The following is a 23,896-nucleotide window of genomic DNA, read 5'->3' on the forward strand; positions in this document are numbered from 1 at the left end:
GGTGGTGGTACTGGGCTTTGAACTCGGGGCTCACGCTTGCCAGGCAGACGCCACTCCACCAGCCCAGCGCCCCACTTTGGGGTGGGGACCCCCTCATAGCGAAGAGGGCGGGGCGGGGCGCCTGGGCCACGTCTGTGCCTGGCCACCTCCAGGGCGCAGGGTCCGGGGTCGCAGGGGTCTCCAGCCCCCTACCCCACACCCTGCCACTCCCTCCTGGCCTCAGTTTCCCCACCCAGACAGCAGCGAGCGGCGATCGCGGGTTTTTTAAGGGCACGACTCACGGTGTCTCCAGCAACCCGGGAGCCCCGAGGGGTGAGCGGGAGCCGGGATCCGGTCACGGATGCCCGCCCCGCCCCCGCTTGGCCCCGCCCCCAGACCTGCGGTCCCGCCCCCTCCAGGCCCCGCCCTCCCCGCCCACGAGGAAGTGGCGGCAGCGGCGCTGTGCGGGGCTCAGAGCCGGCTCGGCGCGTCGACTGCCCAGAGTCCGCGGCCGGGGCGCCCCGAGGTGAGGGGGGCGCTGCTGGGGGACCCCGAGGTGGGGGTGGCATGCGGAGACCGCGAGGCGCTTCCAGACGACGAGGGGCACGGGGTGAAGGGCAGAGAGCAGTGGGGGGCACGGAGGTCCCCACGCGGCCGGGCTCGGGGTGGCACGGGCGGTGACACTCAGGGCTCCGCGCGCCCTCGGGGTTCCGCGGCGCGCGTCCCCACCCTTCCTCTCTATCCTGTCCCCGATGCCCGATCGCCACGTCCCGGTGTCGCCCCGTTACTTGGGGCGCAGGGCCCCACGCCCAGTCATTTCCCCTCCCTCCGAGCCTTCCGGGTTGTTGCAGCCGGGAACTGAGCTGGCGCCCCTCCCCCAGTCCCCACCCCACCCCACCCCACACGGGGGCCCGGGACCGGGTCGGGGTCCCTGCGAGCAGATGAGGGCGTCCCTCCCTTCCCCGCGAGGCCACCCAGAGCTGGGCAGGTCCGGCCCTGGCCCGCGGGCGATGACAGGAACCTTAGCTTAGGGCAGCCACCTCTAGGGCCAGGCCAGGGAAGGGCTGTTCCCAGGCTGTCTGCCCCCTTTGGAACCCGCTCTTTCTTCACAGGCCCGTGTGTGACCTTGGCCAGCCAGCTAACCTCCATGGGCCTCAACTTTCCTCACCTGCAAAATGGGGGCCTTAAATGAAGTTGTGAGGCTTAAATGTAGAATGTGCCCTGTCCTTGCCCTCAGGAGCCCCCCTCCCCCACCCAAAGTGTGTGCCCAGGTGAACCTGATCTTGGGGATTTGGGGTCTGAGTCCCAGGCTGTGCGTGGAGGTCTGTGTGGCTCTCAGGGAATCATTACTTTTGTCTGTGCCACAGTTTGCAAAGTGAAAAAAAAAAAAAGACAAAAAACTTCCTCCCAGTCAAGGTTAGAAGAGAGAAAGTGGGAGAGAAGGGTCTGGGTGAAGGGAGGCTGGTGACTTTAGTCTCTTCCCTGTGTCTCTCTGTATAAACTGTGAGGCGTCTTTTCTAGAGTTAAGTGGTATTTTGGTTTTGGTTTTGGTGCTGGGGATGGAGCCCAGGGCCAAGCAAGCACTGTATGCCTCACTTCCGCCTGAACTCTCCAAACTCTTAATGCCACAATGCACCCTTTTCATAATTGTAGTCATCTGGGTTTTTCCACTCTGTCACCGTTATAAAGAAGCTTTGAATGAGTATGTTTGCTTTTTAAAAAGTTGGTGGCTGTTTTATTTTTATGTATTTACTTTTTGGTGGGACTGGGGTTTGAACTCAGGACTTTGTGCTCAAAGTCCTGAGCACAAAGTCCTGTGGCTTGAGCCACACCTCCAGTCCATTTTGCTTTGGTTATCTTGGAGATGGGGTCTCAAGAACTGCTTTCCCAGACTGACGAACCTCAGTCCTCCTCCCCCGCCATCTCAGCCTCCTAAGCATGTAGGATTATAGGTGTGAGCCTTTTTGCATTGGGTATTTTGGAGGTGGGGTCTCGCAAACTATTTGCCCAGGCTGGCTTCCAACCTCAGTCCTCCTGATCTCTGCCTCCTGCGTAGCTAGGATTACAGGCGTGAGCCACCTTGCCCAGCAAACAGTCTTTCTTTTACCACCATCTTACACAGAAAAGCAGAACCAACCAGCCGTAAAGGATTTCTCCACAGGCCCGCCAGCATTAAGTTTTATGGGTTTGATGATTTTAAGTGGTGTTTTATAGCATCTCATGATCGTTTGAATGTGTTTCTTGACCTTGCCTGGTTTGGAAAACTTCAAGAACTGCATCAGAAGTTGGTGGTAGTTAGACTGCTCACACCGTGGGCTCCTACCCACACAGGAAGTTGAGTAACACTTAGCTCAGTGCGAAATGGCTCGCTGGCAGCTCCCTCTGCAGCCAGAGCTGGGCGGGGACTTCCTGGATCTTTTGTAGAGCTGAGGTCCTAGTTGCTTGCGCCTGACATACATCCAAACATTGCATTCAGGGAAACAGCCAGGCCAAGCAAGGGAGGTCCCAGCGGGCCCCGGTTTTGTGGATAACGATAGAGAAGTGTGGGCTCAGGACACCCAGCAAGGAATTCAACCCCACACTGTCCAGAAGGACCACCGAGGCCCAAGACCTGAGAGAGAGTATCTTCCCCAGCTGTGTAGCCTGAGACTTCACTTGGGGGAGCTGTATCCTCCCCCTCCCACCCTGCACCTACAGAGGGACCCTCTAAGGTCTAAGCCTTTTATCCTTGCCTCTATCAAGAGCACATACAAGCCCCTCCCAAATTGTATTTACTTATGGATTCAACTTTTGGCGGTACTGAGGTTTGAACTCAGGGCCTGGTACTTGCTAGTCAGGAGCTCTACCACTTGAGCACCTGCCCCTTCAGCTCTTTTTGTTTTATTTTTCAGGTAGGGTCTCACACTTTTGCCCAGCCAACCTGGACCTGCAGGCTTCCTAATTCTGCCTCCCGAGTAGCTGGGATTACAGGTGCGCACCACCACACCTGGTAAGGCTTCTCTGCTTGAGGGCTCAGTGGTAGAGCGCTTGCCTAGCTTGTGAGAGGCCTTGGGTTTGTTCCCTAGCACTACAAAAAAATGACATACATAAGTGATCGGAGCCCCCGGAGCCATGGCCCAGCCTTTTCTTCTACCAGGGGCTGTGGCTGAGACCTGATGTCAGTGCAGTAGGTGGCAGCAGCCCTGGTCACTGTTTCCCTGGGAGTGTTTGCAGACTGTGTGGCAGGGAGCAATGGCACTCCCCACCCTACCCTTTCAGCAGGCTGGGAATGATTAAGTCACAGCACTTAATCCTCCAGGCGGGCTGAGCTTCCTGATCTGACCACAATCTCCTGACCACCCAGGAGGCTGCAGCCCTGAGGCTGCTCCCCTCTCCTACTTCCTCATTTGGGAGTCATCCCTGGGGCCCTGTGGTTTCTGCTCCTTTGCAAAAGTTATGAAAAGGGGAAATGAATCTTCCTCTCTCCCACCCCCTGTGGCCCCCTCTCCTGCCCACTTGAAGGTGTTGGTACTATATGAATTCATGCTAAAGTGTGAGTGGCTGATAGGAACCTTCTTTCCTGCCTGCCGTACTGTGCCTGTGGCCATCCTTACCTGCCCTTCCTTCAGCCCCCAGAACCTTTGGGTTCTTGGAAGTTGGGGTCTGGGCTCCCCGAATCCTCTTTCTGTGTTTCCACTAGGACATGTGGGGGCCGTGGATGAGAGCAGTCACTCCATCCGTACAGCCATGCGCCTGGGCACACTGAAAGTGTCACAGTCGTGCTGGGAAGTCAGGTTCTGCCCACGCTCCCAGGGCCCCAGGTCCAGGTTCCGGGGCCCCTGCAGGAAGAGTTGGGGACCAAAGCCCAGCTGGGGCTTGGGGGTGAACTTCTGGCCTGATTCCTTCTCAGTTGGTGACCTTGCACCATGGCCAGAGGCAGAAGAGCAGTTTACCAGACATCCCCGAGCTTCCTCTCAGGAGCTTGTCATCTGGGGTGGGCGGTGATGGCCTGGCAGCCCCCTGGAAGCTGTCAGTGAAGTCCCCTGCAAGCCTGCTGACCTTAGCGGGAGAGAGGCTGGGGAGGCAGCTGTGGTGCCAGCAGCTCTGTGAGGTGGGAGAAGCACGCTAAGTGTGGAGTGTGCTTGCGTGTGCGTGTGCGTGGCTGAAACACCCGTGGGGTCTGAGCTGTCCGTGCACACGCACACGTCCTCTTCCTCAGCAAGCGTTCACTGGGGAGTCAGATGCATGTGCGTGTGAGTTGAACGTGTGTCTCTGTCCTGTGCTACGCCAGGAACTTTCCAGAACATCTTCCTTGTACATGGAAGCAGGTGGTTTGCACCTGGGTGGGCAGGAGGTGCACAAGCCAGGCAGGGCTCACCCAGCAGTGTGCTTAGGGGGACATTTTCTTGTTTTCTTGAGCTAGGGCCTCCCTATGTAGCCCAGGTGGGCCTAGAACTCTCCATTCTTCTAATTCAGCCTCCTGAGTGCTGGGATTACAGGAGTGTGTCACCACGCCTGGCCTAGTTGTATCACCTTATTTCACCCTCTCCACAGCTCTGAGGGACGCAGGATTCCTGTTCCCATTTTGCATATGAGGAAACTGAGGTTCAGAGAGGGTGATAACATTTCCGGGGTCACACAGCTGGCAAGCCAAGCATGCCTGTGTGCTCAGGCCAGCCGAGAGCCTCCACAGAGGGGTAGGGCGGTGGGTAGCCAAGGGGAAAAACTGGGTGACAGGGGTGAACCCAGGACATCAAGGAGACAGTCCTTGGCCGGAGGCTTCTGGGCGAGAGTGGAGCCACCATGCTGTGCTGGGGTCATGTCAGCAGTGCTAGGGCCAGATCTGGGGGCTGCATTCATGCCCCCCTCCAGGTAACGCATAGCCAGGCCATACTGGGGTCTCTGCAAGATCCCTACCAGTCAGTCCTGGCCCAAGAATGCCATGTGTCTGTCTGTCTGCCTCCCTCACCCACAGGCCCTGGGTGGGGAAGACTGAGGCTCCACGTGGAGGGTCTGCACTGTGGACTGAGCACAGTTCTAGGTGGCTTATGGATATATATGTAGATAGATATAGATATATATGGTTTTTTGGTAGGTCTGGGGTTTGAACTCAGGGCTTCACACTTGCAAAGCAGGCGTTCTATCACTTGAGCCACCCCTCCAGGCCATTTTGCTCTGGTTATTTTGGAGATTGGGAGGGTGGGGCTCTTGAACTGTTTGTCCAGCTGGCCTTGAACTACAATCCTCCCTGTCTCAGCCTTCCAAGTAGCTGGGATTACAAGCGTAAGCCACTGCACTCGGCACAGGGTTATTTCATTTCTTCTTTGCCTCATCTTACAGGTACGACAGGGACTCTCTGGGGAAACCGAGGCTCAGGTGACTAGTGATAGGCCTGGGAGGCGAGGGTTCCACTCCTGGTAGCATCTTCAGTCACAGCACCCCTCCCTACTTGGCCCTTCCCCACACTTTGTTCCCTGGAGACCTCGTTGGCAGCTGCTGTCTCAGGAGGAGGAAAACTGAGGCCCCAGGAGGGGAAGCACTGGGCCATGCCAGTCAGGAGACCAGGGTTGCCCCAGCCTCGGCCTCCCTCCCCTGCAAAATGCTGTCCTCTGGAGCCAAGTCCTCACTGTTGGGGACTGGGACACAGGGCAGCGCTCACCTGGATTCTCTCCCTTGGTGCAGGAGCCAAGCAACCATGGCATACCACAGCTTCCTGGTGGAGCCAATCAGCTGCCATGCCTGGAACAAGGACCGCACGCGTGAGTGCTGCTGCCGGGGGGCCTTCCAGGAGGGGGACCTGTGGGGACATGCCTGGGGGACACTCATGGGCTCCCTGAGGGCTGCCCAGGCCCACACTCTGGCCCTCTGGCACACCTGGGTGGAGGGGATGACAAGGTCAGAACAAGCGGGTGGGTTGGGCGCTGCTGTGGGTGACACACGGTGGGGTATGGGGGAACACCACAGGACAGCCTGGGCCTCCCCAGGGAGGGAGCAGGGACAGGAAGTGAGGATGCAAACCTGCTGTGGGGGCAACGGATGGAGCTATGAAGAAAAACTCAAGGTGGCTGGGTGTGGTGCTTCACGCCTGTAATCCCAGCATTAGGGAGGTGGAGGTAGGAGGATCATGTGTTTGAGGCCAGCCTGGGCCACACAGCAAGACTGTCTCAAAAAAATAAAAGAGAAAGAAGAAGTGGGGGAGGAGGGAAGGAAGAAAGTAAATGGGGACACAGCTCAAGAGGTGGCGCACCTGCCTAGCAAGTATGGCGCTCTGAGTTCAAGCCCGAGTACCACTAAGAAAAAGGAAGGGAGGAAGAAAGGGAGGGAGGAGGGAAAGAAGGAAGAAGACGGAGAGGGGGAAGGCTGTGGAGGCAGAGGAAGCAGTTTGGGGAACACGGCCAGGAACGGACTTTTGGCGGAGGTGATATCTGGAGAGCCCCAGAGGAGGCCGGCCGCCCTGAAGCCAGAGCGCTCACTGTGGCCAGGAGCAGCTAGATCCTGGCTGGACTTGGGGAACAGAGGGGATTGGGGGCAGCTGCTGGCTGGAGCAGTGGGACAGGGAGAAGTCCCAGGGGTCAGGTGGGGGGTCTGGGGCGGTGGGTGCAGAGGAAGTGGACTGGGAGGGTGAGAGGGTGGCCCAGCAGGAGGCCCAGAGCTGAATCACAGAGGGCAAGGCATTGCCCAGGTGGACCGTGAAAGGCACTTCTGGGGAAGTGGGGTGTCACAGGAACCCTCCTCCCCACTCACTCCCTCCCACTCCCTAACCCACTCCTGTCTGCCCTGCAGAGATCGCCATCTGCCCCAACAACCACGAGGTCCATATCTATGAGAAGAGCGGGGCCAAGTGGACCAAAGTGCACGAGCTCAAGGAGCACAACGGGCAGGTGACAGGTGGGTCAGGCAGGCATGGGCCAGGGTGCTTGGTAGGGTAGTTTGAGTTGCAAGGCACACCACCCTGACTCAGCCCGAACTCTAACCTGACACAGCCTAACCCTTGCTTAGCTTATGAAGGAGCTAGGTTATCTGCCTCATGGTGCTGAGAAAAACTCAGAAGCTGGTGGGCTTCAGGACAGGCTTGATCCAGCAGCTCCGCATTACCAAGCACTGTTCTTTTCTGCCCTTGACTTTCACCGCCAGTAAGTTTGGTGGGACTTTGGGAGAGTTGTCACCCCCCCCTCCCCAAATTGGATCTTAATAAAAAATAGGTTGGAAAGAGGCAGCCTCCTTCCAGATGGTGGCCCTCCTACTCAGTCACTGTAGAGCCACCTCGGGTGGCTTCAGTTTGTTGTGTTACTCCCATCCCCCCACAGGCATCGACTGGGCCCCTGAGAGTAACCGCATCGTGACCTGCGGCACCGACCGCAACGCCTACGTGTGGACGCTGAAGGGACGCACGTGGAAACCCACGCTGGTCATCCTGCGCATCAACCGCGCCGCGCGCTGCGTGCGCTGGGCCCCCAACGAGAACAAGTTCGCCGTGGGCAGCGGCTCCCGCGTCATCTCCATCTGCTACTTCGAGCAGGAGAATGACTGGTGGGTGTCTGGGAGGGACCCGGGCCTTGTGACCTCTGTAGAGCAGGCAGGACTAGAATGTCCCCAGAAAGAAGGAGGTGAGCTCTCAGGCCCCGGGGAAGTCTGTCCTCTCTGCCTGGTGGCCCTGCAGCCCCGACTTGGTTATCAGAAGGGCGCAGGCCATACCAGGGCCACCTCAGCGCACCTCATTAAGCCCGGCGCGCACGTGAAGTGTGGCAGTGACTCCTGGCACTGCAAGCTGGGTCTGTGACCGAGCCACCGTACAGAGGAGCAGAGGAGGCCAGGGGTGAGGCCCAGCTTGTGAGAATGCAGGGCTCTGCCCCGGCACTTCGGTTTGGTTTTTAGCAGTGCTGGGGTTTGAACTCAGGGCCTGAACTTGCTAGGCCATTGAGTCACACCCCCAGCCCTGTTTGCGTGAGGTTATTTTGTTCATTTTATCATTTTTACACTTTACATTATTTGGACCACCTCCCCCACCCCGGAAGGTTATGTTTTGTTTAGGATCTTGCTGCCTTTTTGCCCAGGCCAGCCTCGGAGCAAGGTCCTCCTACCTGTGCCTCTAATGTAGCTGGGACCACAGGTGCACACCCCACCACACCTGGCTTGTTTTTGAGATGGACTTTGCTAACTTTTTGCCTGCACGGGCTTCAAACCATGGTCCTTCCCTTCTCAGCCTCCTGTAGTAGCTGAGATTACAGGCATGACCACTGCACCCAAACTTAGGTTTTTTTCTGAGACAGCCTCACTATGTAGAGGACTCTCTGTCCTCTTGACTCACCTTCCTGGGTGCTGCGATGACAGGCGTGCACCACCAGGCCTGACTGTAGCCACATCTTAATCTAACCTGTGTCCCTAGGGTGGGAGCCTAGCTGGAGTCTGGGAGATCTGAGTTCAAATCCCACCATGGCCAGTTAGCAACCATGTGTCCCCATGGCAGAGGACAGCAGCACGTGGGCACCCACATCCAGCAGGCCCAGACCCCTCCTATCTGAGCAGTGGGTGAAGCAGGGAGCCTGGAGACCAAGGCACCCGCCCACCTGCCTGCCCCTCTCGCCCCTGCATCGTCCAGGTGGGTGTGCAAACACATCAAGAAGCCGATCCGCTCCACCGTTCTCAGCCTGGACTGGCACCCCAACAATGTGCTCCTGGCCGCCGGTTCCTGTGATTTCAAGTGCAGGTGAGGTGTGGGAGGCAGGGCATCGTCTGGGGAGCCCCAGGCCCCGCCTTCCAGACCAGCTACTGTGGGCGGGGCCGCCTGAGCCTCAGGGAAGGTTTGCTGCTGTCCTGTCTCTAGTCCCTGGGGTAGAGTCTTAGCAGAACGTGTCATTTGCCGCCTCTGAATGTCAGCAAGCCTTTCTTTCCTGCCTGATTAGAATCTCACCCTGTAATTTCGTGGCTTCTGCCGGAAGGAGAATGACTAAGTGCCCTTATTCATACTAAAGCATGAATGACTGATAAGCTGGAACAAATATCGCTTCATTACCTTAAGGCCTAGAATATAGTTTCCAGTTTCCATTCACTGTTTTTCACTTCCGGACCACTGAATTCCCTTCCTCCCGGCTCCAGGCAGACCCTCCAGATCCTCCTGCCTGCGGGCCGGGATTATCTGCATGCACCACTATGCCCAGTTCAGTTGTGGGTTTATTCCAACCTGTTCTGCCCAATACGTGGGTGGACTCTCCCCAGGGTCTTTTAATCCCCACTTGGGAAGCAGCAGGCCCTAGAGGCCCCTTCAGAGGCTCTGGGTACAGGGGATGGCACCCCATGGAGCTTTGTTGGTGGGTGGGAGCTTGTTTTGGCACCCTGATCTGGCCCGTGGATCTAGAGGAGGTTCCTGTATGAGAATGGGGTGGAGGTGGAGTCTATTGGAGGGTGGGACCAGTGGGAGGGAGGAGGGGCATCCTCGGAGACCAGGACGGTCCTGGATGGTCAGCTCTGGAGTCAGGGCCCCAAAGGTTCCGAGTCACAGGATGCTGAGCTGGGAGACCACCCCCCCTGGACCCACCTTGTTGCACAAAGGGGACACTGAAGCCCAGACTTGCCCAGCATGTAGGCAGGTCGTGCAGAGCTCGGTGTGGACTGCACAGGTGTGGCACACCGACCTCCGGTGAAGCTGCCCGCTGAGCCGCATTGGAACAGGGACCCCCTTCTCAGGCCCCTGGTCCCCCGCTTTGCCTCTCCCTGCAGGATCTTCTCAGCCTACATCAAGGAGGTGGAGGAGCGGCCGGCCCCCACCCCGTGGGGCTCCAAGATGCCCTTCGGGGAGCTCATGTTCGAGTCCAGCAGCAGCTGCGGCTGGGTGCACGGGGTCTGCTTTTCAGCCGGCGGGAGCCGTGTGGCCTGGGTCAGCCACGACAGCACCTTGTGCCTGGCCGATGCGGACAAGAAGATGGCGTGAGTGCCGGTGTGGAGGTGGGGCGCTGAGCAGCCAAGGCACGGAGCGGGCCCTGACCTCCATCTCCCCCTCAGGGTCGCCACCCTAGCCTCTGAAACGCTACCGCTGCTGGCCGTCACCTTCATCACTGAGAACAGCCTGGTGGCAGCGGTAAGCAGTCTGGGGAAGGGGAGGACGGTGGTCAGTAGGAGCAAGTCTCCCAGTGAGCCTGCACGACTCCCCACTCATCCCTTTTGCCCTCCCTCCCTCCCTCCCTTCCTCCTTCCATCCATCTGTCCATCAATTTGTCCATCCATCCATCCCATCCCATCCGCCCACCCATGTATTGGATAGAATAGGTTGGGTAACAAACCTATTCCTGTAGTAACAAAAAAATCTACAACTGAGCTGGGTATAGTGGTGCACACAGATAATCCCAGCCCTCAGGAGGCTGGGGCAGGAGGATCTCAAGTTCCAGGCCAGCCTGGATTACTTAGTGAGATCACCTCAAAAAAAGAAAAAAAAGGGCTGGTGGAGTGGCTCAAGTGGTAGAGAGCCTGCCTAGCAAGTGTGAGGCCCTGAGTTCAAATCCCAGTACTGAAGAAAAAAATGGCCAAACAAAAACAAAATCTGAACTGCGGGGTCTCATGGCAGCAAAAATTCCTTCCTTGCTGACCTTCCATGCCGTGTGGGCGTGGTGGTCTCCTCTGGAGGCTTTGTCTTCCAAAACCTTCCTGCGTTGCCTTGAGGGGACAGAGGGAATGTGACAGCTCTGCTTTACATTTTACTGGCAAATGTTACGTCCACACCTAACTGAGCAGGTCCACCTGGTGTCCCTCCCTCTGTCCACATAGCTGGCAAGTCCCTTCTCACCCCATGTGGCTGCCAGGGGAGTATTCAGCTGGGATGTCCCCAAGGAAGTGTGATGGGCTGGACCGGGCTCCTTGGGGACCAGACAGACCTTGCTGGGGAAGAGGACGGGGCCGAACACCCTTCCCCTTGGGACGTGGGGTTTCTCCCGGGCGTGGGGGCCCCTGCCCTGGGCGGCGCTCCAATGGCTCCCAGTCCTGCTGCAGGGCCACGACTGCTTCCCGGTGCTGTTCACCTACGACGGCGCGGCGGGGACGCTGAGCTTCGGTGGGCGGCTGGATGTGCCCAAGCAGAGCTCGCAGCGCGGCCTGACGGCCCGAGAACGCTTCCAGAACCTCGACAAGAAGGCGAGCTCCGAGGGCGGCGCGGCGGCGGGCGCGGGGCTGGACTCGCTGCACAAGAACAGCGTCAGGTGAGGCGGGGCGGGGCCGGGGGCGGGGCCTCTAGGGAGGCGGGGCTTGTGGCGTGGCTGTGTCCTGACCGCGTAAACGGCGGCAGCGGGGTACGGGGGCGGGGCGTCCCGCGAGGGTGTGTCTCTGACTACTGGAACAGCGGGAGGTGGGGCGGGGCCACGGCTTGTTGACAGCAGCGTCAGGTGTGGTCGGCAGTGTAGGCGTGTCGAGTGCGAGAATAGCGTCGGTCGGTGGGCGGAGCCTGACGGGAGTGGGCGTGGCCTCGACTGGTTGAGTAGCGGAGTCTGAGGGCGGATGGGCTGAGCCCGACCTGGCGAGCAGTAGCCTCGGGTGGGGGCTCGCAGTGAAGCGGGTGGTTCTGTGGGTGCGGGATGGCGACCCGCGGGCTCAGCGCTTCAGAGCCGGCAGCGTCGTCCTCCCAGCCCCGTTTGTAGCTTTCTCCCCCTGCCGGGGACACGTGCGGCCCCCGGGCTTTGGGGCCCCCTAAGCCGCTCGTTCTGTTTTCAGCCAGATCTCGGTGCTGAGCGGGGGCAAGGCCAGGTGCTCGCAGTTCTGCACCACGGGCATGGACGGCGGCATGAGCATCTGGGACGTGAAGGTGAGGCCGCCCCGCGCCCCCGCGCCCCCGCGCCCCCGCGTCCCCACGGCCAGCGCGGCCTGACCTTTGCTTCCTTGCAGGGCCTGGAGTCCGCCTTGAAGGACCTGAAGATCAAGTGAGCGCAGGAGCTGCTGGGAGGCGGGGGCGCGGAGGGGGCGCCCCACCTCTTCCAGGGAATGTGCCTTTTTCTTCAGTGCTTTCATTTACCCAAAAAAAATGTCCCCAAAGCACAGTGCTGGTCATGAACTGCTTCAGAACCGGAGGTCATAAAGACACCTCTGTCTGGAAGGAGACCTTGGCCTTCGCCTGGGCGCTGCGTCCTTCACGTCACGCGTGCGCAGTCAGATTCACGGGCTGGTTCTGGCTTAGGCTTCTTTTTTCTCAGCAGTACTGGGGTTTGAACTCAGGGCCTCACGCATGCTAGGCAGACGCTCACTTAGGGCTTCTCCACCAGGCCCCGTTTTCAAGCCCTGATCTCCGCCTCCTGAGTAGCTGGGATTACAGATGTGAGCCACGGTGCCCAGCTTGCAGTTGACTTTTGACAAATGTTCCCCTTTCAGAGTGAAGATTTTTCCCATCTTACCTAGTGTCTTTCACTAGGTAATGAATCCCATCAGAACTCCCTTACACGTGGACTCTAGATACCATCCCCCACTTCTCCAGTGCTCTCCCCCAGGATGGCCTCCCGGTTTTGTTTTAACCAGCACAGTGCCAGCGCCCAGCTCTCTTCCATCTTGGGTTCAGCGCCAGCCTGTGCTAGTTGGCTGCGCGCTGAGGTTCGGTCCTGAAGCTGGTGACTGGCCAGGCCGTGTGCTGAAGGGCAGGGAGGCGCTCACACCCTCTGTGGCTTCCCTCAGGTGGGCAATACCCAGGGTTCCCGCTCTCCCACCCTCAACTGCAGGCTTCTCTAATCCCATTGCCATTGCGGGGGTGTCAGCAAACACTCGTGTTGGTGACAGGCCTCAAGTAGGACCTTTACAAAAGTCTGCAAGACTCGCTCAACAGGTAGCCTGTTACAGGGGGACACAAGGATTAGCTTAAAAGTGACAGGTCCAAACCAGACAAGGTGGTGCACACCTATAATCCCAGCACTGGGGAGGCTGAGGCAGGAGGCGCAAGAGTCGGAAGCCAGCAGTGAGACCCTGTTTTAAAAATAAAAAGGTTCAGGGACTGAGGGTACAGTGTGGTAGCACATGTGAGGGGCAGGGCCACAGGTGTGTCCCCCTGAAGAGGGGCACTGGATGTCGCGTAGGGCGGGTCCTCCAGGAGCAGCAGGCGGGAGGCCCAGCCATTAGAAGACAGCCTGGACCTGCCCACTGTTGCACATCAGCAGGGCCACTAGGACCCCTGGCTGGGCTTGCTGGGACAGCTTGGACAGAGTTGGTACCTCCCAGTTTGCAAACTGGTGAGGAAGGCAGATGGCAACCTTGTGTCAAAGGGAGGCTGGGAAGACTCGGGGTGGGGGCTGAGGGCAGGGTTCAGGCAAAGGCATAGCAGGCGCAGAGGGCTGTGAGCAGAAGTGTGGCCCTTCAGGGAGCTGAAGACTGAGCCGAGGGGGGGAAGTGGCCCTTGGTACCATGGAGTCAGGCCCCTGAAGTGGGGAGACCTGACTGGCATTGCATTCTGGAGACCCCACTCGAGGCCCATGAGGAGGCTGCAGTGTGTGGGGTGCAATGAAGCCAGGGAAGCTGGGATGGCAGCCGCAGCTAGGTTGCTTGAGCTACTAGGTGAACAGTGGAGGATAGTTGGAGGAATCCAAAGAGATGTGAGGCTCTGTGTCCTCACCTTGGGAAGGAGGCCTTCTTTGAACAATTTCATCCTTTTGAGACAGGGTCTCACTGTGCAATGGAGGCTGGCCTAACACAGGTCTCAGCCTCCTGAGGGTCCCAGGCGTGTGCCAGGCTCAGCTGTTAGACCCATGTTTAAGAAGAAACCAAGGGCTGGGGATGTGGCTCGGGGATAACAGCACTTGCCTAGGATGCCTGAAGCCCTGGGTTTGATCCCCAGCACTGTTTAAAAAAACAACAAAAATTAAACCGAGCCACTGCACGGCACCTGCTGAAAGGTCTTTGGTAGAGCCATGGGAGAAAGCTTCCAGCCCCCAGGGACTCGTCTGCACTTCAGCCTCACTCCTGGGTCAGCAGACACCAAGGAAGTCTTTGCCTCTGGTTTTTCCCAAATGTCTGGGGTACAGGGCACCTTGCCAAGCTTGCCTCTTCCTGTCAGCCACTCACATCCACTCCACCTTCTCGCATAGGTGTCACAAGACACCTGTCACATTTTTGGAGCTGGTGACGGCAGTGGGCCTTGCCAAACCACCGTCCTCATCTTGTTAGAGAACCTTACTGGAGCCTGGGTGGCTGTGGAGTGACTCCAGGGCACAACCTGAGTTAATTCCTGCCACTCATTTTGCCTAACGTCGCACAACCATAGCACCTTGCCTGCATTGTACATGGAACCCCATCATGTTAGCAGACATGCTGACTGCACAAAGGACATTGCTGCTCGCGAGGTGAAGTGCACCCTCAGATGCATGCAGAGACAGAACAGGTGCTGTGGGTCCCCTTTCACCCGGCCCCTTGCTGGCACAAAGCCCAAGCCATCCAGAATGGCAAGGATTAAATGAGGTATTTGCCCCCAGGCAGCCAGGGCCAGGCCTCAGCTTTTGGGAGGCACAGAATCAGGCTGTTACCACCAGGGGGCGTGTGAAGGCAAGGAGAGGAAGGCCTGTGCTGCTCCACTTGGTGTGGGACAAGGACCTGTGCTCGCTCCCAAGCCTGAACCCAGGGTCTAGAGTCTGCATCCTGCTTGTGCCTCCTGCCAGTTCCACTCCAGCTAGGTATGTGCCCTGAGCCTCACTGCAACTGCCTGCAAGTGGCACCAGGGGTAAACATGGCTCACTTACGGCATCCAAAAGATGATGGCAAAACAAGGATTACCATAATGTCAAGTTTAATCTGACAAATATACAAGTTGAATGTGTGGCGTATGTTCTGCCTGGGTGCTGCACAGTAACCAGAGGCTTCTTGAAACATCAATGGTGGGTAAAAACGGGCATAAGCCCTGGCCAGATGGAACAGCGGGGGAGGGCATGGTAGAGGCCAGGGGCAAGCCAGGACCCCAGGGACCCGGACATGCAGGCCCCGGGGCCACAGCCCCGAGTGAGCACCCAGGGTATCAATGGGCCGGATGCTGGAAACTGCACTCAGCTGCCCCGGGGCCACGCTGCTACTGTGCAATCTACTAGACAAATGGAAACTCTTCTGACCCTCCTCCCACCCCCAGCCAGGCTCTGAATTCTAAAAACAGCAAAAACACTCAAATGGTTACACAGGAAATGCTGTCCTGCATCTTTCTGTGGCAAAGATAGCAGCTGCCCCTCCCCCCAGCCCACCCCACCTCCCCCCAAACAATTTCTGTGCCAAGATGAAGAGGCGACCCCAGGCCATGGGGGCTCCTGGCCGTGAGGGGCTGCTGCAACGGCGCCAGGGCACAGGGTGGGTGAGACGCGGCAGAGGTCCTGGCGGTGTGGCCCGGTTCCCTGGCATCTCTTCCCGCAGGCCAGCTTACTTATTTAGGGAGAGCGACTGCATTCGTTTTCCTGACAAAGTCGCGTCATCTTTTGCTGAAGGGTCAGAAGGGAAAGGCAGGAGTTAGAACAAAGCAAAGCCACCACCACGCCCCTCAGAGCCACAGAACTGAGAGGCCTCAGGAGACATGCTGTGCCACTGCCTCAGCTGGCAGACAGGAGAGTGCCAAGACAGGTCCAGGCTGCCACTGCACAGGAGACTGTCCAGACACTCCTGCCACCACCCTGTCAAAAGCTGCCCCCGACAGACAGCTACCAACGCACAGCCTAGTGGAGCCAGAAATTTCTCCACATGGCTGGCAGAGCCCCTAGTTCTGACCTCCCTGCACAGGTTCTAAAGTCTAATGCCTCAATCAGCACCAAGAGCCACAAAGCTACACACGAAGTCCTTCTCTGCTCGGAGGTTCTGAAGTGAGCAGAATCAGGAGTCGGGATCAGGACATCTCCAGGGTGGCGACAAAGCCTCTGAGCACCTGCCTTCCTGCTTCTACGCTTCAGTTTCCTCAGAATCCAGGAACAAGGCAAGACAAGGGCTAGAGTGCAGCTCAAGTGGCAGAGTGCTTCCCTACCAAGTGCAAGGCTCCAAGTTCAAAAAGAGAGAGAGAGAAAAAAAAAAAGGCAGGCCAGGGAGATCTCTAAGGGTGCTCTTATCCCCCAGGAGATGGAAGGTCACAAGTAAAATACTCCTATAAATCAGACCAGCACCCTCAATGGGCACCCTGACCTCCTCCTGTCATCTAGAGGGAGGGCTGGCAGAGGAGTGCCTGTCTGTTGGGTTACGTCTCCAGTGCCCCCTTCCCAAGCCTCTTGAGTGGATAGAGTGACTCCAGAGCCTCTCCTGCCTAAACCAGGCATAGGACCTTAGCAGGGTCTTCTAGCCATGGAGAACAGAGACTGTTTTCCTATTACAGACAGAGCTCTGCTGAGACCAACCCACATCTGACTCCACACCGCTGCTGGAGTCCCCAGTGTCCCTTTCCCAGGCAGGTGCTGTCTGGACCTTGACTGGACCACCAGGTCAGGCACCTGTCACTCCCTGCCCCTTCCACTTCCCAGACAAGGATGGGGAGCAGGTCCAGGTCCCTGGTGGCAGCAGTCCCGGACTTACCTTTCCTCTCTTCCTCTTTCTTCCTTGCCGCCTCCTCCCGCTGCTTTCGGATGATGGCCAGCCGGGCGAGGTCAGCCTTGGCCTGCTCTGTCTTCCCTGCTAAATGCATCTTCATGTAGCGCTCTTTCGCTTTCTGCTTCTCGATCTCTTCTCTGTTTGGATAAAATGGTGTCACAGGGGCCATACTCCTCACTGCCACTAGCTGAGCTGGACGTGGAAGTCAGAATGAAGGAAATAGAGTGGGTGCCAGCTACGGAGGAGACCGGCTCCATGTGCCATTTGATGGATACTCACCAAACAAGCAAGGAACGGACCCAGATGGCAAACACCTGTGAGAAAGCCTTGGCACAAGAGGGGACAATAATTGGCTGCAAGGACATAGGAGAGTAACTGAGGGCTTCACGACTACAATCTGGTGGCCACAGCAAGAAAGGGGGACCCATACTAAGTGAGCTGTGTCCCAGAGAACACGACCAGGAGGACAAAGGCACAGGAAACCACATTCTATGAACAGAGACAAGTGCACTGAAGAGCCATGAGGCAGGGACTGAGTGCCACAGATGGGAGAGATGCATCCAACCGCAGCTCAGTCTCAGGCAACAATGACACCATCCGTTTTCACAGCAGATCAGGGTGAAACAGACTGCCTCCCAAGATAAGCTCCCTCAGCAGGGGTGTGAGAATGACAGCTGGACTCCACAGGACAAAGGTGTCACCAGCAGTTACCATTGGTCAGAGTGGACAGGGGGGTCCTTCAGGGTATGAGGATGGAGGGTCCTAAACACTGATCTCCAGGAGGAGCCAAGGGTTGCAGGAGGCCAGAGCTCTGCCTGCCAGGAGGCCAGCCTCCAAGGGCCCCCACAGTCCACAAGCTGAGGAGTAACGAAAAGCAAATCATGGGGCCTTAACTAGAGGGGATGGGTGAGAAACTCAGCCACCTGGAGTGGGATGAACAGATGTGTCACCCAGGAGCCTCTGGACAAGACGCTTGCTACAGACACAAGGAGATGACACCTGTGAGTCCAGCAGCTCCTGCCCTCACGGGGCCCCCTTGATGGTCAAGCAGCAGGCAGGATGCTGGCCTTTGTGTTTAACGTCTCTAGCTGGAAGGAAGTCAGAGGATCTTCCCTGTACCAGTAAGGACACTGAAGCCCAAGGTTGCTCAGTGGTAAGGTGGCAGGACACGAGAGCCGTTCTGTTCTACGAAGGCGAGAGGCTGGGCTGGTGGTTTCTGGGGAGTCAATCCCAAGAAGGAAGCTAGTGGAGGGACAGGGAGACAGGATGAGACTCCTGAGGCTCAGGTCTGAGCCTTCCCTGTGGAGTTTTCAGATATGCTCCTCAGCTGTCCTGGGGTGTGCACAGGGCGATGGACTGAAATCCCAACAGCTGGATCACAAGAGAAACCAGGATCACTTTGCCCAGCAGCCTTCAACCTCTTAAAAAGTCACTGGGCTTGGGGGTGTGGCTCAGAGTGGCAGAAAAACCTGCTTCCCATGTGCGATCCCAGTACTACACACCAAAAAAAAAAAAACTAAGGGACATCTTTTCAAGGAGTAACCATACCCAGGCACACACAACCCACAGGGCAGCATCTACAGCTGCATTTTCCCATGAGACTGGGAGGAATCAGGGCACACAGCTGAGCAGCATGTTCCTGCCTGGACTGGCTGTGTTCTGGCCACTGCAGGCCCCAATCCCCATGGTTCTGACACCATGGGCTGATGCTGGTCAAGAACACTCAGGTCGAGCAGAAGTCTCCCCAGGGTGGGGTGCTCTGGAGGAAGAGGCTAGAAGACACCCTCATACTTCTGAATCATCACTTCAAGTGCAATGTTCAGGTCTGAGTGTATTATGTTTTCTCTGATACTATGGACTTTTCTCTCTCTCTCTCTCTCGTTTGAGAAGTTACTGAAGAGCCTTTGGGGAATGAGATAAGACAGAAATAACATAACTGGAGCCCCCACCCAGCCACTGGGGCACCTCAGTAGTCCAACCCGCCCCCCTCCCCGCCAACGTGCTCATGTCACAAAGCCTGCCCAGCAGACATTACCGTTCTCTCCTTGACAGCTCCTTTGGCCCATCCAGATCCAGCTGTGTGACCTTTTTGGTTGTCTGTGCCACTCGGTTGGGGTTCTCGATGTCAATGAGCCCCTCCACACCTTTGCGCTTTTGCTAAGACAGGGAAGGAAGGAAGGTCTGTGGTACCCCTGAAGGTCACGTCCACCCTCTCCCAAGAGCCCATTGGGATGGGGGCAAGCTCTCCCCCACTTTCCCCCGCCAGAACAGCGGAGGCAGCATTCAGGAGTGCCTCCACCAGCCTGGAAGGGGCAGGAGAAATGAGTGTGCCACGAGGGCGAACCTATGCCAAGCCCCAGGAAGTGGAGACTATCATCCCAGTTTCAGAGGTGGAACCAGCCAACTCAGGGTTAAATGACTTGCCCGAGGACAACATACAAGAGGACAGCAGATACAGAGAGCCCTCAGCCCAGGCTCTCAGCACGGAGCACTGCATCCCACTTCAGGCTCAGCCTCCAGGTTCCCATGGAATCTCACGCCTGGCTTCCCGTTCAACAAGCACACGTGGCATTCCAGCGTGCGTGGGGGTGGGGTGGGGAAGGCTGTGTTCTCCTGACTAATTTCCATTCCTGCTCAGCTCAGCCAGATAGAAAATGCAACCTGAGAAGGCTGCAGTCACTGCCTCACAGTCTATGAGTTAGCAGAGCTGGCCAAAGAGCCTGTACACCCCCTCTCCAGTGGAAGGTCAGGAAGAAGTAAGAAAGTGACTTCTCTAACAGGTGTGGTCCCAGTTCTAGGTCTGTCAATTCTAGCTTTTCTCCTCAAATGCAAGGGAGGCAGCTTCCAAACTCCAATCAACCTGACCATCCACAGAGCCCCACGTGCCTGCACCTAACCTGGCCACCTATTTACACCTCGTCCCAGATGCCCGAGACTGCAAAGGGAGCGTAAAGAAAGAACTTGAGATGCACACTCACTCCTGCTCCCCTCACTCCTCACCAAGCCCCCAGCATGGCCTGAATGAGGCAGGCGCGCGCGCGCACACACACACACACACACACACACACACACACACACACCACACACACACACCACACACACCACACACACACACACACACACACACCACACACACACACCACACACACCACACACACACACCACACACACACACACCACACACACACACACACACACACACACACACACACACACACACACACACACACACACACACACACACAAAATCTCTCTCTCCCACTCCTGGTCTCCCCAGCTGCCCACTCCCTGCTGCAAAGAACCCAGGACGACACAGGAGCTGTCCTGGCCATCCTTTCCTCCTTCATCCTGAGCCACCCCACCCCTTGCCCACTGCAGCCCCACAGTCCCTTTCTCTTCCTGCCCAAGACTTTGCACTGCTAATCTGCATGCCTCACCTGCTCTGCACACTGACTTTCCCATGCTGGCTACACCTTGCCCTCCATACCTCAGTAAAAGTCATCATACACTATTCCCAGATCTTCTACCAGTCTGTTTTACTCCTAACGCTTTTCACTACTGAGATTTTAGTATTCATTTGCTTCTCTGGGCTGGTCTCCCCATTAGAACGCAAACCCTAACAGAAAGGGCTTTGTATGCATATAGCAACAGGACCTGGTAAAGCATAAGAAATGTCTGCTGAGTGAGCCAGTCCAGGCCCTAGGTCCCCATCACACTCAGTACCTGGTAATCATCGTCTTCATCCTCACTCTCATCCGAGTCTAGAGACTTCTTCTCCTTTTTGGGGTCACCTGAAGCCCCATCTCCACCTTCTTCTTGCTCCTCTTCTTCCTATTTCAGAAATGAATAACCTGAGGAATCAGAAATGGAAAACACCCCCAAGACTGTGAGCCCCCCATATGCCAGGCATTAAGCCTCTGAAAGACTGGGACCAAGTAGGACAAAGGTCCTACTCTGTACTCCTGGCCCCAGGGGAAGGGACCTGGGTCAGAAACAGGCAGCCTGTCCACTCAGCATCATGACCTGGAGGCCAGTCCCACAATCTAGCAAGTCCTTCACACATTGCAAAAGGCTCTGCTTCTCCTGGAAGCCACCCGAGGCAGCCTGGGTGAGAAGCTCTCCTGGGGTCAGAAGGACACAGCAGTGGGTCCTCCTCAAATGGCGTCTATTACACCAAACAGACTGGCTTTCCTGGGAAGGTGCTCCCTTGTTTTGCACTCCAGAACCGTCTACTGTGCCAGCTTACCAAGACAGCACCTTCACAGGTCTGCTGCCTCCATTTTCCTACCGTCCCACCAAAAGCCAGTCTGATAAAAAAAAACCTTCCATCTTTCTCCTCTGAGCACCTGGCCACACATTATCCAAGGTCCCACTCTCCTGCCATCTCAATGAAACCTTCCCAGACTCCTAGCTAAAGGTGACCTCTCCCCTCTCGGAGACTTTGGGGGTTCTGACTATGCTTCCCTGGCCCTTATCCAGGCATGGATCTATGGTGTGACAGGTGCCAAGGTCACCAATGACAGGCTGGATAAGGCGCCACAGGAGAGAGAATACAAAGTTGATTGGGACGGCAGGGGAGTATGGGTAGCACCAGTAAGAGCCACAGAAGAGGTGACGCCAAACAATGCCAGGAATAACAAATGGGACTCTGGGGATACAGGAAGGCAGGTGGCATACTGTCCACGTGGCTCTGGTGGACTGGTGGGGCTGCTGGAAACTCGAGTGCAGGAGAACAGCAGTGCCCCGGACCAAGTAGAGACCCACAGGTAAGTGCTGATAAGTGGGCAAAATCCTTCCTAACTGAGCCAGCCTCAGGATGGCCCTGACAGTGCTGGCTTGTTCTGGGCCTTGCACCTGTGATCTGGTACCCTCCCCACCACCTATAAGCTGGCTTCATATTGAGAAGAAAAGTCCTTACCTGACCTCTCTGGAAGCCAAACAGTCAAGTCATCACCCTGGGCCACGAGAGTGGCTGGACAGGCTTGTACTCACCCTGGCCTTCTGCTCTTCAGCCTGGAGCTGGGCATCGATCTCCTCAGGGCTCGTGTACTGCCTTGCCCGGCCTTTGTGGCCTCCCTTTCTCCCTGCACAAGGATCAGTTGTTCAGGAAATGGAGAGGGAAGCAGCTGCCTGGACTACCCTGACCTGAGGATGTCCCCCGGGGTGCTCTCACCAAGCACCACCCAAACCCACCCTTGTGTGTTCAAAGGACACAGGAGCAACTCATGACACCTGGTGCATCCCTGTGTAGATGTAGGTTCCCACGAACAAGACCTCCGGGGAGGACATAAGGAGTGGTGCACAGCACAGAGACTGGCTAAATCCATCAGTCAATTTTACAGCAGGGTGGCACCCCCGGTAAACCCAGAAGGATGCAGATGTGGCTGTGGCCTCTGACCCATCACAAGACCTGTCCTGGAAGCTCCATTTGACTTTCAGAGGGTCCCTTGCTGTGCAGAACCTGTAATTAGCCAGCCAGAGCAACTCTTGGCTCTAGACAGTGGCAGAGATAACCAGCCTCCTCTGATTTCCTAGACAACAGCTGCACAGCCCTAATTGGGCTGCTATGGCCCACACCACCCATTTTTAATGACTACTTGGGCTCCCAGGGGCATCTAAGTCCATGCCCATGAAAGGTCTATTGTGAGACCAAGATTGCCATTGAAAAAAACCCACCCGTTCTTACCATAATATTCCGGACAATGAGAACAACTAAACACTGGATGCTACAGACTCTCATCCCCCCACACTTGGCTCCTGGAACACTGCCCTCAGGTCTATAGTAGCTTTTATCTGAGCCTTGCAGACCTCAAGAAACAAAGTTGGTCCTCTGCTCTTGGGGAATTTCACTCTTTCTAACACCTTCAAGTTTTCTTGTGCTTTCTGACCAAATCAACCCAAGGCAGAAAACCTTGTTTGCCTATAAAGATTTCCACACACCAAAAGACCAAGTCATTTAGCCACGGATTATACTTAAACTTTTGTAATTGTAACTTCCAATCTTGGAGTCAATTCTGGTGCTGGAAAGGCTTGTTTGACAGCCCCATGCCTTTTCCAGAGGAAGGGACTATGGAGCACACAAGACGTGACTCTCCCAGTTGCAGAAGATGTCGTAGAGCTTGGTTTAAATAGATTCAGTTCTGTAAAGCCTCAGATCTCTGGGTGTAGAGTCAGGAAGCAATGTGGATTTGAAAAAAGCCCCAGGCAGATGTTCCTGTAGGCTGAGTGCATTAACTAGCACCACACGTGAACTACCGATATTAACTGAACAGCTGTTCTGTGCCAGGACCTAGCCAAGTATTCTAAGTGCTCTATCGCTTTAAAATTCCGCTCCCCAGCTCCCCAAGGCAAGGACTGTTACCCCAGTATTCCAGATGGACACCTGGGATCCAAACGCGGGGCTATTGGTTCTAAAAGGAAAAGAGGATGAGAGTTGGACTCCGATGTGCTGGGAAACCATGACCGTTCTGCGTCTGGCAAAATCCTACAAACAATAACAGCTAATGCTTCCTGGGCACTTAGAGACAGCCTGGCACGGGACTGAGCGCTCTCTACGTGGATCACCTCGCCCCAGCACTGTGAGGTAGACATAATCACTGTCCCCAAATGCAGGTTAAGAAAACGGAGACACAAAGGGAGTTATGCGACCGTCTCCAAGGCACGCCACCCTGCGCTGCTAACCCAGTCGGGAAGTCAAAGCCAGGTCTGCCAGGCTGCGCAGCATTACGTGAAGTCTTACGGGGCAGGCGAGGCTGAGCTGCGGCTCGAGAAAGCCCACCCTGTACTCGGGAGGCAGGCGGGCCGGACACCAGCATGGGACGCGGTGACTCGGTCTCCCGCCAGCCTAGAAGTGGGAGGAAACTTCAGTCCCCCTTCCCTCCCCAAGGCTTGGAGAAGAGGCGCCGCGGCCCGGTTTCCGCGCCGGGGACAACCTGGGGTCTCTGACTCTCCTCACACCCCCAACCAAATGGCTCTAGACTCAGTTTCCTCAACTGGGACAATTGGGCGTCGAGGCCCACGCCTGGTCCTCCATCGGCACGGACGGCCTCCCGCTACGCCGCTCTCCGAGACGCCCGCGAACCGAAGGGACAGTAAGAACCGGACCCGGGTCACCCCTTCAAGTCCATAGACCACACCCCGCCAGGCCCTCACCTCCTTTAGGCATCGCGGCTCTGGAGACGACGGCGGCGGCGGCGGCGGCGGCGGCGGCGGCGCCTCGAACTGACACCGGAACCGGAAATGCCTTGGGCTCGACTTCTTCCGCCCGGCCCAGTCCTCTCCGCGCGCCGCCGCCGCAGTCGCTGCGAGGACCGTCGGGCCTCACCGAGGTCGGCTCACGAAGCCGGACTGTCCCACGAGTCGCCTGATTCCAGGCCCCCCCCCGCCCCGTGCGCTGCCAGGCAACAGCGCCCCCAGTGTCCCCGTCTTGAGAGACACGTAG

The 23,896-nt window shown here is 57.1% G+C and overlaps 2 protein-coding genes across 9 annotated transcripts; one reads left to right on the forward strand and one right to left on the reverse strand.

Annotated features, from left to right (window-relative positions):
- The first annotated feature begins 403 nt into the window (after nucleotides 1-403).
- Nucleotides 404-12,036, forward strand: Arpc1b (actin related protein 2/3 complex subunit 1B). Of its 8 annotated transcripts, none has more exons than XM_074075556.1 (12): nucleotides 404-505; nucleotides 2,871-2,949; nucleotides 5,299-5,334; nucleotides 5,641-5,717; nucleotides 6,742-6,846; nucleotides 7,266-7,488; nucleotides 8,558-8,665; nucleotides 9,676-9,882; nucleotides 9,958-10,033; nucleotides 10,939-11,144; nucleotides 11,653-11,743; nucleotides 11,824-12,036. In XM_074075556.1, exons 4-12 carry the CDS (start codon nucleotides 5,654-5,656, stop codon nucleotides 11,860-11,862), a joined length of 1,119 nt encoding a protein of 372 aa, XP_073931657.1. In that variant the 5' UTR covers nucleotides 404-505; nucleotides 2,871-2,949; nucleotides 5,299-5,334; nucleotides 5,641-5,653; the 3' UTR covers nucleotides 11,863-12,036. The 8 variants fall into 8 exon arrangements, with proteins under 8 accessions (XP_073931657.1, XP_073931655.1, XP_073931654.1 ...); XM_074075553.1 differs by having other exon boundaries at nucleotides 410-505; nucleotides 2,871-2,968; XM_074075557.1 differs by having other exon boundaries at nucleotides 434-505; nucleotides 2,875-2,968.
- Nucleotides 12,037-14,678: 2,642 nt separating this feature from the next.
- Pdap1 (PDGFA associated protein 1) lies at nucleotides 14,679-23,766 on the reverse strand. The gene is made up of 6 exons (XM_020161741.2): nucleotides 23,608-23,766; nucleotides 21,448-21,539; nucleotides 20,179-20,286; nucleotides 18,491-18,612; nucleotides 16,441-16,592; nucleotides 14,679-15,368 (listed from the first exon to the last, which is right to left on the reverse strand). The coding sequence occupies exons 1-6, from the start codon at nucleotides 23,618-23,620 to the stop codon at nucleotides 15,310-15,312; spliced, it is 546 nt and encodes a 181-aa protein (XP_020017330.1). The 5' UTR covers nucleotides 23,621-23,766; the 3' UTR covers nucleotides 14,679-15,309.
- Nucleotides 23,767-23,896: the final 130 nt, after the last annotated feature.

The sequence above is a fragment of the Castor canadensis genome, chromosome 6 (assembly GCF_047511655.1).
Source record: "Castor canadensis chromosome 6, mCasCan1.hap1v2, whole genome shotgun sequence".
Classification (NCBI taxonomy): domain Eukaryota; kingdom Metazoa; phylum Chordata; class Mammalia; order Rodentia; family Castoridae; genus Castor; species Castor canadensis.

Bases quoted from the DNA above. Each gene is read 5' to 3' on its own strand.
- Arpc1b (XM_074075556.1), top strand. From the start codon at position 5,654: ATGGCATACCACAGCTTCCTGGTGGAGCCAATCAGCTGCCATGCCTGG. The intron at 6,847-7,265 runs GTGGGTCAGGCA...ATCCCCCCACAG, and splicing joins GCACAACGGGCAGGTGACAG to GCATCGACTGGGCCCCTGAG. The intron at 11,145-11,652 runs GTGAGGCGGGGC...TTCTGTTTTCAG, and splicing joins CTGCACAAGAACAGCGTCAG to CCAGATCTCGGTGCTGAGCG.
- Pdap1 (XM_020161741.2), bottom strand. The intron at 18,613-20,178 runs GTACTGAGTGTG...TCCCTGTCTTAG, and splicing joins ATGAAGACGATGATTACCAG to CAAAAGCGCAAAGGTGTGGA. The intron at 15,369-16,440 runs GTAAGTCCGGGA...CTGACCCTTCAG, and splicing joins GAAAGAGGAAGAGAGGAAAG to CAAAAGATGACGCGACTTTG.